Below are 16358 nucleotides of genomic sequence, written 5' to 3'. Positions count from 1 at the left end.
GTGAGAGCAGATACATAGGCAGAGGGAGAAGCAGACTCCCCACTGAGCGGGGAGCCCGAAGTGAGGACTCCAATCCCAAGACCCTGGATCACGACCTGAGCCCAAGGCACATGCTCAACCACTGAGCCACCCAGGTGCCCCACATTCTCTCATTTAATATTCACAAAACCCTGTTAAGGTTTTGAAGATTACTACATGGATATCTTAAAGAGATTGCTAACTGTTCAAAGTCACACAACCAGTCATGGCAAAGATAAGGATTTGAAATGTTGACTCTAACCTCAAAGCCTGTGCTGTTCACCATTATGTGTAAATAATGTCAAATGGACATCTTCGTATAACAGATACTTACACTTAGAAGCTTAGTTCCTTCGCTTATTTTTGCAGCTGTTGGTTTAAAGGCCAAAGGGAATTGGGGATTATAGTGGCTTTCCCTACACACTTCCCAATTGATTTTTGAGAGTTATAACAACTTAGAGCACCACCAGTAATTTGTGAGAAAACCCTTGTCAATACACTGACATCAGCATTGGCTTTGACATTTAAAACAAAACTCCTTGTTTATTCAATACACTAAAAAGTATATATCTGAGCATCAGTAAGAAGCAGTTTCTGGAATTTGTTACCACAAGTAGGTTTCCCAAAATGAGACCACCCTGTGTAAGAACAAGGAAAAACTCAAGTCAATATAAATAAAGCTTGCATTTCAAAGAATTCATTTATTCAACAAATGCAGCTATTTGACTAATAGTGGCTAAGCTCCAAGAAAAACATTCTTGATTATTGTGTAAACTCATCTCAAATATTTTGTTTAAAGAAGCCTATGAAGAGCAAATGAGAGAATTGGGGTTTATAGCTTAAAGTGGTTTCTCTGATGATACTGCTGCCTTCTTTTTGCCCTATCCTAGAAATAATGCAAAATAGACCCTTCCTAGGAGACTGGTGAATTGAGGGTAGACTTTATCCATATACCTCATAACTACCCTCCTAGAATCCTGGCAAGTAATAATGAGCGTAGTCATAACAGCAATAATAACACAGTCATCCAGTCCAGTATCTTTAAGAAGCACTCTTTCCCATAAGTGGATCCAGAAATCACTTTAGTAGGTATGGACCAGAATTTTTAATCTGAGGAAATAACACAACATAAACAAGTGCATTGCACGTAATAAGCCTAAGTAGTTTGTGAAACTCTTGTTTACTTCATGTACGCGTGTGTGCCTACGATGGTATAGAGTTGTTTTTCTGTGGATTGCAGTCTAAAAGGCTGAAAAACCACTGATCTGTTCTATACTTCATTTGAAAGGTGAGTCTGTGTGGCGTTAAATGATGTTCCAGGGTACACAGCTGGTTAGTGACAAAGCTGGGGTAAGGGCTAAGTCCCCCAATCCCAGTGAGAAGGCCAGTGTGTTCCATGACGGGATGTGTGAGGTGGGCTAGGGGCGGTGTCCGCCTCAGGTCAATCTCTGGAAGAAAATTATGCTTAGTAGATACTTTTAGGAGGTAGAGGAGCATCTGGATGTTGACACATTATCTTAAAAAAAAAAAAAAAAGCGTACACATTGAGTTGATATTAGAGCTGGAGTCACCAGAAGTCTTATTGAGAGTTTCATCACCTCCCAAAGCTCCTTGGAAGGCCCCATGTGGAGAATTGGGTGATTGATGGCCACTTAAGCAATTGCTGTAGGGCAAACTGAAACATGTTGGCCTGGGCTAAGAGGGTATCAAAAATACTTTTTGATACCGAGAGGTAGAGCATGATTACACCTCCAAGTACAGTGACCTGGTGGGAAACCAAGATGGCAAGCAGGCCTGTCTTACCCACAGACAAGCCAAGCAGTCCTACCGTCATCCCCAGGGACTGAGTTGATGGGCAGCCCTTGTGTGCCACACTCGCTCACTCCCTTACCTGGGACCGAGAATCCCCCCATGGGCCCAAAGCTGTGAAGCCAAAGGCACCATGAGGACCCATTTTCTGCTCAGAGTGGCCTTTCCCACATGAGGTGGGCTGCTCGTCTTCAAGGAAGTGATGATTTGAGAGGTCTGCTCACAGGCCTGTGTTCCCTGAGGTGGGGACAGGTTTGTTAAATTAACTGAAGGATGGCAGGTACATAGTACCAGATGTCTTCAGGAGGGCAAAATGCGGGCAAAGGAGAGAGAAAAGGTAGATGGCAACCTGGTGAAGGCTGAGGGAGGGGCCTCAGGGAGACAGGAGACAGAAGCTGTGTCCTCTTTGCAATGCTGGTTACAGCCCAGAGCGTCTCAGACTTGCTCGTGTGTCAGGAGGTTCTGGGGATCTTTGTGAAGATGCCCATTCTGGTGTGGAATGTCTGAGCTTCAACTCCCTTTTTTTTTTTTTTAAGATTTTATTTATTTATTCATGAAAGACACAGAGAGAGACAGAGACACAGGCAGAGGGAGAAGCAGGCTCCCTGCAGGGAGCCCGATGCGGGATTCGATCCCAGGACCCCGGGATCATGACCTGAGGGGAAGGCAGATGCTCAACCGCTGAGCCACCAAGGTGCCCCTGAGGTTCAGCATTTCTAACGAGCTCCCAGGGGATGCCCAAGTGCCCAGGCCTGCAGCCACCACACTTGCAAAGCCAGAGGCTGTGCCCATTCCTGCCCAGTATTTCTGGACCTCCGGATTCTTTGCGAGAGAAGACACAGTACAATTTGACTTTGTCCCTCTCCCCTCTTCTACTTTTAAAAATATAATTTTTGAACAAGGGGTAGTGGAAGGGGAGGTGGGCAGGGGGATAGAGTGAGTGACAGGCACTGAGGGGGGCACTTGACAGGATGAGCACTGGGTGCTGTACTATATGTTGGCAAATCATAACTCCAATAAAAAAATATACCAAGGGACACGTGGGTGGCTCAGCGGTTGAGCACCTGCCCCCGGCTCAGGGCATGACCCGCGGTCTCAGGATGGAATCCCACATCAGGCTCCCTGCCTGGAGCCTGCTTCTCCCTCTGCCTACGTCTCTGCCTTTCTGTGTGTCTTTCATGAATAAATAAATAAATCTTTAAAATATATATATAACAAAAAGAAGGTAATTTTGTATGCATGGATATGAGTAATATTTAAACAGACATGCTTGAGATTTGAAAGTATAGAAGTTGAGGTTTCGGGGCACCTGGATGGCTCAGTTGGTTAAGCATCTGCCTGGGTCCTGGGATCAATCCTCACATCAGGCTCTGCTCAGCAGGGAGTCTGCTTCTCCCTCTCCCTCTGTCTGCTGCTCCCCCTGCTTGTGCTCTCTCTCAAGGAAATAAATAAAATCATAAATAAATAAGTTAAATAAATAAATAAGAAAGAAAGAAAGAAAGAAAGAAAGAAAGTTGAGGTTTGTAATCCCATGAGCAGGAGGTTCACACAAGTTGTGTGTTTATTTTACAGACAGCAGTCATTAATTATAAATGTCACCGTCTTATCTCTAGAATAATGAAATGTGTTTTTGAGGAAGAGTCTGTTTATGATGATCAATATTGGTGAGAATGAATGAGGAAAAGAATACCTTGTCCTTTCAAGACTGTAATCATGTAAAGGAAAGTAGGGACTTGATGTTATGGTAGCATGTTGTTCACACTCTTCTGCGGTAGCTTTTCATCAAAACAGACTCATAAACATCACTTCCGTGTCAGCTAATCTTGCTGGCACAAGTAAATATACCACATTATCTCTTTGTTTCCTGGTCCCCCTCCCCCCCACTAACTTAACCAAGGCTTGTTTTATTCGTTATCAATGTGTACATTGTAACACCTGTGCGGCACCTGGCCTGGTGCACTAGACACTTCCTGCCTGTGTCCCTTGGCCAGGGGCTTGGGCTCAGGAGCTTCCAGAGAGCACCTTGAAGTTCCCACCACGAGACTCCCTGCCTGGTGCCCAATGGCAGGAAAGCTCCCCCCAACCCCACCCCCACCCCCACCCCCACCTGGAGTACTCAGCTGCAGAATAAAGGAAGCATCTTTTGGGAAAGGCAAATGCTAAAGAGATTTTTTTTTTTTTTTTTTTGCTACAGTGATTTTTAAAGTAATAAATGCAAATCAAAGCAATAGAAAGAAATATTGCTAAATAAATGGTATTTTTCTTGGGGACCGCTCAATATTTCCAAGCAAACTTTCTGAGTTTGGCAGCGAGAAGAAAAGAATCTGTCTTATAGCAAGCCCTTAGGGTAAGGATTCATGCCATTTACAGGAAAGGTTATGCAAAATTTAATTTTAGTTGGGAGACCTTGGTACAATTCTTGATTTAGATCCTCATATAATATCATGTGACATCAGGGCAAAAGCACAGAGCTTTCTTCTTCTGAAAATGCACATTTTTATTAATGTTTCTAAAGAGGAAACATGTTTATGTGCTTAATCCAATTAAACTTTAGGAAAAATATTGGTTTTGCTCAGTTATTAAAAAATATCTATCATCTTGGATAATATTTTTCTCATTAGTATGTATACTAGTTTTTTTATTTGCCATTGGAACAAACTACCACAGACTTAGCAGTTTAAACACAAATATATTATTTTCTAATTTTGTAGGACAGGAGTCTGACGCGGGTCTCACCAGACTGAAACCAAAGCATCAGCTGGGCTCCATTCCTTTCTGTAGGATCTGGGCCTTTATCAGCTTCTAATGTCCACCCATGTTCCTTAGCTCCTTTCTCTACCTTCAAATGGTAAACACACACACACACACACACACACACACACACACACACAAGAAAAAGAAAAAAAAAAAGAAAAAAGAAAAAAAAACCAAGACCACTGTTAAAGATCCTCGTGATTGCATTGGGCTGGGCCAGCCTGGATAATTCATGATAATCTCCTATTATTTTAAGGTCACCTGATTAGCAAACTGAATTCCATTTTGCCCTGTAACATAACATAATATCAAGTTCCAGAGATTAGGATCTAGACTTGAATGTATGTCATGGGGAGGGGCATTATTCCGCCTACTGGGTCTTCTGAGAAAGGACTATTGCAGTCTAGGTACAAATGTCATGCAAATGGTGCCATTACATCAAAGTGACATTCAGATTGCATTGCCCACTGGTGAAATTGGAGTTGGTGAAGTTGGAGCTCTTATGAAGCAAAGTATTTATTCTTCCATTGCATTTACCTTTGATTCCCATATACTTACATTCCAGTAAAGGAAATCTTTGGGGGTAAAATTACTCTCTAGAATTAAATAGACCCTTTAATCTCTGTGACTTATCCAAAATTTACTGAGATGGAGAGGGTAATTTGAAATAGTTTAGCACAGGGGCAGCTGGATGGCTGAATCAGTTGAGCGTCTGACTCTTGATTTTGGCTCAGGTCATGATCTTCGGGTCCTGGGATCAAGCCCTGCATAGGGCTTCATGCTCAGTGGGGGGTCGGCTTGGGATTCTCCTTCTGCCCCTTCTGCTCATGCTCTCTCTAATAAATAATTAAATACTAAAAAAGAAGAAAAGAAAAGAAAAGAAAAGAAAAGAAAGAAAAGAAAAGAAAAGAAAAATAGTTTAGCACAGTGTTTCTCAAATGGGGCAGTTTTGCCCACTCCCACTTCCTCCCAGAGATATTTGGCAACACCTAAAGATGTTTTTGATTGTTAAAATTGAGGGGTATGTATTACTGGCATCTGATGGGTGGGGTCCAGGAATGCTGCTAAACATCATACAATGCACAGGGCAGGTCCTACCACAAGGAATTATCCCATCTAAAGTGTCAATAATGCCAAGGTGGAAAAGCCCTGGCTTAGCCAGATGGTGACCTAAAGTCCTCCTCTCCTTTTTTAACGCTCTTTACATTTCAAAGATGAGTTAGATAACGAGTTACATAATGGGTTAGCCACTAAACTTTTGGCCAAAGAACAGCTGAAAGAAATAGAGAAGTTGGGTATAGGTCAGTGCAATCATCCTAGGAGAAACTCAAACCTTGAAACCTACTACTTGAGGTCAACAGATCATCTGCACTGGGTGTTGGAGAATCATGTCTTCCTTCTCTCTCTCTGTCTCTGTCTCTGTCTGTCTCTCTCTCTCTCTCCCCAGGGCCTAGCACAATGCTTGGCAACACCAAATGCTCAAAAAGCACTTTAACCAATAAAAAAGGATCATGTGTTGGGAGCGCCTGGCTGCTTAGTCAGTGGAGCATGCAACTCTTGATCTTGGGGTCATGAGTTTGGGCCCCAAGTTGGGTGTAAAAAATTTAAAATAATTTTATAAAGGGTACTGTGTTAAGGGATTTGAGTTTATAAGTAGTGAACAAACTATTTTCCTTCTGTATGCCTAATATTGCAACTTCATGTAAGAGTAGCCCTGGAAGTCCTCTCACTTATTTTTTTTTTTAAGATTTTATTTATTTATTCATGAGAGAACACACAGAGGGGTAGGGCAGAGACATAGGCAGAGGGAGAAGCAGGCTTCATATAGGGAGCCCGACGTGGGACTCGATCCTGGGACTCCAGGATCAGGCCCTGGGCCGAAGGCAGGCGCCAAACCGCTGAGCCACCCAGGCATCTCTCCTCTCACTTATTAGCACTTAGCACAAAGGGCAGCCTGCTTTCTGAGCTTTCATTTTAAGATAGAAGTCATCTGGAAAATCCTACAAAGCTGTAGAATATTAGGATTGAAAGTCAATTCAGTTAAAGGCCATTGAGAGAGAACTCCAAATCCCCCAACTCCGCTATCTGCATTACGATTTCACACTATGGTATTTCTTAAACTTCATTTTGCAGACTTGGGCACACGTGATGACAAAATAAAAAAAAAATATATACATATATATATGCATATATATGTATATATATGTATGTATTTTTTGTGCTGGTGGCAAGGTAGAGTTCATGACCCCCACATATTCATACCATAAGCTTTTGAGGTCTTGCACTGATGATGGAAAATCTAACCTGAAAGATGACCTACCAAAAAAAAAAGTAAGCAAAACTTGGAGACTTCGTTGATGAGATGACATCCTTCTCTCTTGGTTCTCATTTCTGCTTTTCTTCTTTATTAACACGCAGGTGTCCCTGGATCCATGCCAAATGCATCGTGGACTGGTAACCTCAGAGCTATAAAGTGGATTGACATGGAAGATAAACATGGAGGCTGCCATGGTGAGCCATTAGTTCCACACTTGGAGGCTGCACTGCTTGTTGGTGTTGGCATGAAGGTCATTGTGGAATACAGGGGTTCTCATGGAGAGAACTGCTGGTTTATTTAGAATAATCTGTGAGTTCTTAGAGTAACCAGAGGCTTCAAGACATGGTCTATTTAGGGAGTGCCTCGGTGGCTCAGTTGGTTAAACGGCCAACTCTTGATTTCAACTTAGGTCTTGACCTCAGGGTTGTGAGTTCAAGCCCCACATTGGGCTTGGAACCTACTTAAATTAAAAAAAAAAAAAAAGAAAAGTAAATTTAAGTATCTCACTGATGTTCTCCAGCTCATGATCAATGAGGGGGTATAGAGGTAGGCTCAACTTATAATGGTACTTTCTTGCTAGTTTCTGCTTTATTCTTATTTATTCATCTTTCTGTTCCTTTTGGGAGTGTAGTGGTTAGGAGGGAAAGTGGTCAGGATGAGAAGTGAGATCATGTTCTCACCACAGAGCAAGCCGGAGCCTCCCCTACCCCTCACGCCAGCCTCTGCCCCTCTCCGCCCTGAGGAATTTGCTGCATGATGGCAGGCAAGCAACACTAAAAAGAGATAGTTCTCCAAAAACACAAGAATGAGAAAGTTTAAGTAGTTTTTCATTTCCACAGAACTTTATAAAGAAGGGTTTTTATCAGTCCTGGACTTTATACAGTCCATTCACTCTCTTGCCTGGTCCATAGCGAGCATGGTATTCCTTAACTGGGGCTAACATAACCAAGTACCAGAGACGGGGTGGCTTCAACAACAGAAATTTAGGGACGCCTGGGTGGCTCAGTGGTTGAGCTTCTGCCTTCAGCTCAGGGCATGATCTCAGAGTCCCAGGATTGAGTCCCATATCAGGCTCCTTGCATGGACCCTGCTTCTCCTGTCTCTGCCTCTCTCTCTGCCTGTCTCTCATGATTAAGTAAATAAAATCTTTAAAAAAAAAACACATAAATTTATTTCCTCACACTCCTGCAGGCTAGAAGTTGGAGATCAAGGTGGCTACAGATTTGCTTTCTCCTGAGAGACTTGTCTTCCTTCTGGGTGTGTCTGGGTCCTCATCTCTTTTTATACCAACATCCCTCATATTGGATCAGAGCCCATCCAATACAGCCTCATTTTAACTGGAATATTTCTTTGAAGGCTCTCTGTCTAAAATACGGTCATAGTCTGAGGTACTTGGGAGGGGGGTGCCGAGCTAGGACTTAAAACATACGAATTTGGGGAAGGGGACAATTCAGCTCATAACAGGAGGTGAGTGTTTAAGTGAATAAGTAGGTGTGAGGCTTTGACGTTTGCTCCCCATGGTTACAAAGCTTGGCCTCCTCCATTTGTCTGCCAGTCTGTCCATCCGCAGCCTCTGGCTTCCCTCTCAGGTGCATCTCATTGACCTGATGTTTCTGAGGAAAACCTCCTAATGGCTGCCTGTCTGCAGCTCTTTTTCACACCCGGTCCCCGTCTCCTGTCTTTCTGAGCGTCCTCTTCCACTGTGGAGGGCAACACCCTCACATCACCATACAGTCTGCTCTTCAGCGTATTTTCTTCAGAGGAGAAATGAGCACGTCCAGCTCATGACCAAGTCCTCTGATTAGAGGGCTCCTTGTCCAGCCTGTGTACTGGGTCAGCCGTCCCATGCTGTTCTCACTTAACATTCCAGATTCCCCTGCATTTGACCCTACAAGGTCAATTCCTATCCCTGACAATTACCACCATCTGCTTTACAACGTGTGTTTCCCTAAGCAAAGCATTACTGGAGACTGTTAGAGAATTGTCCCAAACTCAGCCCCAAGAGGGAGGCTAGACCCTCCTGGCTGCCTAATTATTCTTTTTTTGGATCTCATTATCTTCCTGGTGTCCTTTTCATCTTTCCTGCTTGCTTTAAATTCAATCTTACGCTAAAATGGCCTTTCCCACTCTCAAAAGGTAATGATTTCAACTTGAGGAAGAACTCTCAAGACATTTGTGGGGGTTTTTAATTTATTTTTTTTTAAGATTTTATTTATTTATTCATGAGAGACACAGAGAGAGAGGCAGAGACATAGGCAGAGAGAGAAGCAGGCTCCCTGTGGGGAGCCCGATGTAGGGCTTGATCCCAGGACTCCCAGATCATGGCCTAAGCTGAAGGCAGATGCTCAACCACTGAGCCACCCAGGCGTCCCTTTTCAAGACATTTGATCAAAATCCCCATACCAGTTTGTCATGCCCATCCCTCCATCTCACCCTCTCATTGTTCCTTCCTGTGTCCCGAAGAAAAGCACCCATCCTCACAGCTAGGGTCACCATCTGGGGTCTCAGCTCTGTGTAGGCTCCTGTAAGTGATCCCCTCACTCTCCATGCATTCCGGCCTTGCCTTCTGGGCTGCTGGGTAGTGATTCTTTTCTCTCTGCCAAGTGTGTGAAGATTGCCTCTGGCCTGAAGACCAAGTTGTCTGTGCTACTTCTACTTCAATTGCACAGAAACAATCTCTCTTGTTCATTTTCTTAAGCATGGGCACGCTGCTTGTGTATTCAGTTCTCAACACCACCACTCCCCCCCCCCCACCCCCATTCCACTCTGACTTCCCACGCCTCTGGCTTCTGTGCCCTGAGGTTTCCACTCTCCCTTGTACTTCCTCCCAGCCACATCAGATTAATCACAAGTCCTGCCAGCCCCTCCTCTGTTCTAATACCCTTCCTTTCCCACTCATGGCCACCATTAACTTTGAACCAGCTCTCTGGTTTACATTAAATTGTTACTGTGGCCTCATGATTGATTCCTAATGTACCTTGCAAAGCTTTGCGAAATTCATCTTGCTAAAGTCTGTTTCACCATTTGAGTCTTCCATTCAGAGACCTTCAAAAATTCTCCCTATTTATGGGGTAAAAAGGGCCCAGCCCTTCAGTTTGTTTTAGTCAGTCAACTGTAATTGTTCTACTCCATGCCAAGAAGCCTCTAGAAAAGAGGTTCGATGTCCTACCATTCTTTTCCTAATCCATTTCCCAACCAAACTCCCAATTCTACCAGAAAATTCCCACCTTGGCACCTTTTTCCAGAGGCCTTGTCCCCAATGAAGCCACCGTCTGTGCCCCTGATGCCGCTCCCTCTCCCCACGGGTCTGTCCTTCCACTAACTCTCCACTCATCCTTCTCTGTCCTTTCCTTCAACAGCTATTAGCATAACACCTGATAGTTACCAGGTACTGTCCCAGATGCCAGGGATGCAGAGAGGAACATAATAGATTCAAGGCCCAGCTCTTCTGGACCTAATGTTCTAGCCTAGGGAGAGAGACAATAAATAATTATCTGGTGATGAGAGCCCAGAAAAATGAATCAGGGAAGGAAGAAAGAGGGGTCAGAGAGACACTGAGAACACGGCCTTGAGGCAGATCCCAGGGTGCGGTGTGGGAAGGAGCCTCTGGGAGGTCTGGTGGAAGGGGAGAGGGGGGCAGAGCCAAGTAGACTCTCGAGTAGGGCACTCCTGGTGTGCACAGGGCTGGCAAAGGAGGCCAGTGTGGCCACAGTGAGTGAGCAATGCTTGTCAAGGGTTGTAAGCAAATGAGCAGGTGCTTGGAGGTAGAGGCCAGACTCTGAGGAGTTTTCGATGCCATTGCTGGAATTTCGGCTCTTCCTCCAAGTGCGATGAGAAGCCCTCGGAGGGTTTTGAGCAGAGGAGACATCATGATGTGCTTATTATATTCAAGACAGTCACTTTGGCTGTCGTGCTGAGTAGAGACTAACAGACAAAGGTGGAGACGGAGTCCAGTTATCATCGTGATAATTCAGACAGGAAGGTGGAGGTGCTGTGGGCCAGGACAGTAGAGGTGGAGGTGGTGGGAAGGGCTCGTGTACTATCTGTATTTTGAAGGTGGAGCTTACAGAGTTGCTGATAGATTGGGTGAGGGCTGTGGGAGAAAGGAGGAGAAAGGGCCCCGAGGAATAGGATTGCTGTGGGTTACATGGGGAACACTTGGAGGGGGTTAGGAGTTGAGGCCTGATGGGTCACACCAGTGAGGTTGATTCTCATGCAAGCAGAGATAGAAGTAGATACTTGGGTAAATGAGGCTGGGGCTCAAAGAACAGACTTGACCAGAGCAACCCATAACGACCTCTCCCATCTGTACCCTTCTAGAACCTTCCATCCATCACTGTCATTTGATAATACACGTATTGTCTGGTGAAGCCTATTGTGTCCTTGCCTTGTATTGTTTAACTCTGCTGTTCTTTAAGTATGTATGCCTACCCTTTGTCTTCCCATAAAGGGCTTAACTTCCTTGTGGGCCGGGCCTGTACGATCCGATTCCATTAGAATCCCATAGCACTTGGCACATGTTTGGCTACTCGGTAGGCAGGCGAGCCTCTACCTCGGGGCAGCTGCCCCCCACTTTGGAAGACCAGTGTGTCCTCACTGTCTCCTGTGCTTCCCCTGCAGGCCGCTACGTACGTGGCATTTGTATCTATGGAAACGGAGACTTGAAGTGGTTGATTGATTCGCCCAGCCTCTTCGCTAACAAGTTTGAGCTGACGACCTACCCCCTCACCGTGGAATGTCTGGAGCTGAGGCTTCGAGAGAGGACTCTGAACCAGAGTGAAACGGTGATACAGCCCAGCTGGTATTTCTGACCCCCTGGAGCACAGGCTCCAAGGCCCCCGCAGCCAAGAAGAGCCTCTCTTTGGGAGAGAGCGTTGCCCTGCTGGTATTGAGAGTTGCCCGAGCAAGGTGGCAGCCCCAGGACCTGGCCGTGCTATCCCCCGTGAAAACATCCACCAGAGACTGTGGACTCTGCTATCAGAATGACTGCGCAGGGCGATGCTGGCACTTTGGCCCCCCTGGCAGCCTCCTGATGCCCCTTCTACGGCGGGCTAAGGTCCTGCTCAGTGGTCAGTTTAACTGGCATCAAACCTTTGCACCAGATACTCATCCTCGGGAAATGTTCTCATGAAAAGAACCGTAGATAATACTGTTTAGGAAAATAGGTGCATTTCTTTGAAGAAGGAATCATTTAGGACAGATCTATAGCCACGTGTGCATGGACACCACCCCTCTTTGCTCAGTCACACATAAGCGTAGAAACAGCTCTTGGGGCAACTCAGCGATCTCCTTTACAACTTAAGCTACAGAATGGAGAGTTCGGTCTTGTTCCCAAGCCCTTCCGGTTTACTGTGTCTGAAGTTCTGCATGGGAGGTAAAGTCACGGACAGAAGGCGGGATGCATTTTTAGACAGTGGCCACTGCCTGCCGCTTCAGCAAAGGAATCCCAGGGAAACAGGGCATTTCTTGTGGGTCAGAATGCACTGTAGTCCCTCTGCCATTGCTTTCTGTGGAGAACAGTGAAACTTTCCCACAGAACGAAGAGATTTCTAGAAGACAGGTGCTATGGCGTGGATCTTGTCCCAAGTCTCTAACCTAACCTCAGAATGAATCACTTTCCTCTTCGGTCACCACCCTCCACCCCCACCAAAGTGATCTTACCTGCACAATGGAGTCCAAATTCTATGCCATGAGGCTTTAAGGACTCCAGAGTATTCTCTGAGTAGCTTATTCTCAGAGAGTAGTCTCTGAGTAGCTTTACAATGCTTAAGTGCTAATAAGAGTGCCTAGATTTTTAAAAGCTTTCAATTGTGAATCAGCATTTGTGTCACTTAACCCCCATCCCCTTCCTTTATCCAATTCATTCATTCAGCATGCAGCCAGTAAATATTTCTTGAGAGTCTATTGTAGGCCAGACCCATGTTTGACACAGGAGAAAAGGAAGACAGAGCTTTTCCACTCTCAAATTCTTGGTCATAGCATCAACGTTGGAAAGGCTACACTAGAGAATCTCATGGATTGCTAATATTTTAACACATTCATGTGCAGGGCTATAGATTGGGAGATCAGGCCAAGGATATAAGTAATTAGAAATTGAGGTCTAGGGACACCTGGGTGGCTCAGTTGGTTAAAGCATTGCCTTCAGCTCAGGCTGTGATCCCAGGGTTCTGGGATCGAGTCTCACCTCAGGCTCTCTGCTCAGCTGGAATCTGCTTCTCCCTCTCCCACTACTCCTCCCCCCAACTTGTTCTATCGCTCAAATAAATTTTAAAAATATTACAAAAAATAGAAATCAATATTGAAATCAGAGAGGATTCCAAAGAAAGAAGGCAAGGAATAGAAGCTCAAGCCAGTTGTGTTGTAGGCATCCCGATAGCTCCCTTATGGCTCATTGCACTAAAACCTTACAACACTCTTGGGAGGCCCACGTGATTACCCCCATTTTGCAGATGAAGTAAGTAGTCTTAGAGAAATTATTAATAAGCATTAGGAAACAAGTTCTCTGAGGACTGGGATGTTCTCATTGGTCTCCTTAGTTCAGTTTCCTAAGGTGGAAGATTTGGAGAAGGTGAAATAAAGCCATATTTAGTATACCAGAGAGGGTGGGTTTTATGAATGGTCTCAGTGTTAAATGAGAACACATGCCGTCACCTCAGAAAAATGTGAAGTCTACTTTTGTACTCCTAAATCCATTGAGCTCCTCAATATTTATTTATTCTAACAGAAGAAAAAGTTGCTATAACTAATGATACCTTTAATTAACACAATTTTATTATTTTTTTTCTGTGATTGTGCCTGTTGAATATTAATCATATTTATGGGAATGCCTTTGAAGTAAGTCTTCTTTTCTTCCTGCCACTGAAAAAGATGGAGCTGTACGGAGTGGTAAAGGGTTAGAGCATAGGGAACACGCCTGGAATTAATGGTGGAGTCCAAGAATCATGTTTTTTTCTTTTTTTTTTTAACTTCTTTAAATGACCCCACCTGAGAAGAAGAAATGTTTTACACTGGATCTTTCTCATCTAGAACGAGAAGCCTTTTGGAATAGAAGATGTTTACATGTCTTGCTGGTCATCTCTATGTCTTAAATACTTTAATATTGGAGGATTATAGTGTTTGGGTGAGTGGGTTTCTGCTAGCCCATGGGGATGGCTGAAACTACTAAATCCGTCCTTGTTTGCAATGATGTTCTGTGTTATTGTCTTGGAAATAAATTAATATATTGTTTTCCACCTTTGGTGCTATTGTGTATTTTTTTAAAAGGTTTTTACTTATTTATTCATGAGAGACACAGAGACACAGGCAGGGGGAGGAACAGGCTCCCTGTGGGGGAGCCCAATGCAGGACTCAATCCAGGACCCCAGCATCATGACCTGAGCCAAAGGCAGATGCTTGACCACTGAGCCACCCAGGTGCCCGCTTTTGTGGGCACCTTTTTTTTTTCTTATTTGATGGCTGGTTAACATCCACTAAAGACCATGTTTAACAAGCTAATTCTTCTAGTGTTTTTTAAAAAAATACAAATAAAGGGTTGCCTGGCAGGCTCAGTCTGTGGAGCACATGACTCTTGATCTTGGGGTTGTGAGTTTGAGCACAATGTTGGGTGAAGAGAATACTTAAAAATAAAATCTTAAAAAAATACGTGAAAATAAATAAACTTCTAATTTTAGAATAGCTTTAGTTTTACAGAAAAATGGCAGATGGTACTGAAAGTTCCCATACACACCCCACTCAGTTTCCCATTATCAACATATTATGTTACTATGGCACATTTTATTTAGATTTCCTAAATTTTTACTTAATATCCTTTTTTGGTTCCAAGATCCCATCTAGAATGCCACATCACGTTTAATCATCAGGCTTTACTGGGCTATGACTGTTTCTCAGACTTCTCTTGTTTTTGATGACCTTGACAATCCTGAGGGGTACTAGTTGGGCATTTTGTAAAGTTGCCCCCCTGGTTTTGTCTCATGTTTTGCTCATGATCAGATTGCACTTTTGGGTTTGGAGGAAGACCACAGAGGTGAAGTGCCATTTTCATCACATCATACAAAGTGTACATTCTGTCAACATGACTTCTCAGTTGAGGCTAACCTTGATCACCTGACTTAAGTAGTCTTTGTCAGATTTCTCCACTGTAGAGTTACCGTTCTCCCCTTTCCATATAGTACTCAAGTCATTATTCACAACTGTACATAAGGAATGGGGAATTATGCTCCACCTTCTTTAGAGTAGAGTACCTACAAAAATTATTTAGAAATCAAAAAGGAGATTTTTCTCTTTCCCCAAATTTACTAATTTATTTAAAAATTTATATCAATGTGGGCTCATAGATGTTTCTTTTAAACTTCAGGTTATAATACAATTCCTCCAATTGTTCCAGCTGTGGCCATAGGTAGTTCTTTCAGTCAGCTCCTGAATCTCTTTGACATATCCTCAAGACTGTGGATGTTTTCTTGAACACTCTTATTTTTTGGCATTGCACAATGCTCCACTCAAGCAACTCTTACTGTTCTCTTATTCAGTTTTGAGAATGCATGACAAGTACAATAGCAATGGCATGAGAAGTACATGGTGATCAGAGGCTCAGACTCTCAGATGAGGGTCTGGATCACCTCACCAAGTAGGCCATACAGACTAGCAGAGGTGCTAGTGAAGGATATGGAGATTCTGGAATGAGAGAGAGAAGAAGGAGACATTGGGTATCTTAGGGCTTCAAGACCAGCTGCAATGGTGGAAGCTGTAGGTCATTCCACTAATTTTCCCTTTGTTAGTTTCCCCCAAGAAAAGACACTCCAAGGATTTGGAGGAGCTGCTCCTTAAGTTTATAGGAAGAAATTGATCAAAGCTGCTAAAGTGTGGATGGTGCACTGCACAAATGGGGTTTTCTCAGGACTTAGGCTGTCAGCCTTCTCTGGGAATTACCCTCAGCCTAGGAAAGTGACCCCATCCCAGGTCACGTCCCATCTGGGGTGAGCCTACACCTAATGCCAGGAGGGTGTGGGGCTATAAAGGCCAATACCCTCACCTTAACTTGCGCCCATAGCACCTGATTAGCTCTCTGGGGTGAAGCGAGGCCTTACTATAATTGTATCACAGCACAGCTTCTTTCTATAATCCCAATGCCTTCCATTCCTCCATAAGTACGGAATGTGAAGAGCTCCCTTGCACACTAATCTCCATTTTAGAGCCTGATTTTTGGAGAACCTCACCTGTACTGTGTTTCCCCACACAAAAGATGATACAAAAATTTACCTATATTTTTTTCTTTAACCTCCATTGTTTGCTTGTTTTCCCTCTATGTTTAACTCTTCGAGACTTAAGCCATTTAGAATTTATTTTGTCATATGATTTCAGGTAGACACCTAAATTTTTATTCTGCTAAGGAGAACCAGCTATGCCAATACCATCTTCTCCCGGATGATTTGAAGATTATGCACTAAATCTCATAAATTTGGGA

The 16358-nt window shown here is 43.9% G+C and overlaps 1 protein-coding gene across 3 annotated transcripts in view; it reads left to right on the top strand.

The window, feature by feature from the left end:
- The window catches only part of GCNT2 (glucosaminyl (N-acetyl) transferase 2 (I blood group)), an 82607-nt gene extending 68477 nt beyond the window's left edge, over positions 1–14130 (top strand). For all 3 annotated transcript variants that reach the window (XM_072813898.1, XM_072813896.1, XM_072813895.1), the window contains exons 2-3: positions 7000–7092; positions 11519–14130. In XM_072813898.1, coding sequence (XP_072669999.1) covers positions 7000–7092; positions 11519–11709 — 284 coding nt within the window. In that variant the 3' untranslated portion in view covers positions 11710–14130. The remainder of the gene's footprint in view (positions 1–6999; positions 7093–11518) is intronic.
- The last annotated feature ends 2228 nt before the right edge of the window (positions 14131–16358 follow it).

The sequence above is a fragment of the Canis lupus genome, chromosome 37 (assembly GCF_048164855.1).
Source record: "Canis lupus baileyi chromosome 37, mCanLup2.hap1, whole genome shotgun sequence".
NCBI classification, from domain to species: Eukaryota; Metazoa; Chordata; class Mammalia; order Carnivora; family Canidae; genus Canis; species Canis lupus.
The sequence above is the reverse complement of the archived record's forward strand: the minus strand, read 5'-3'. Positions and strand labels throughout refer to the sequence as shown.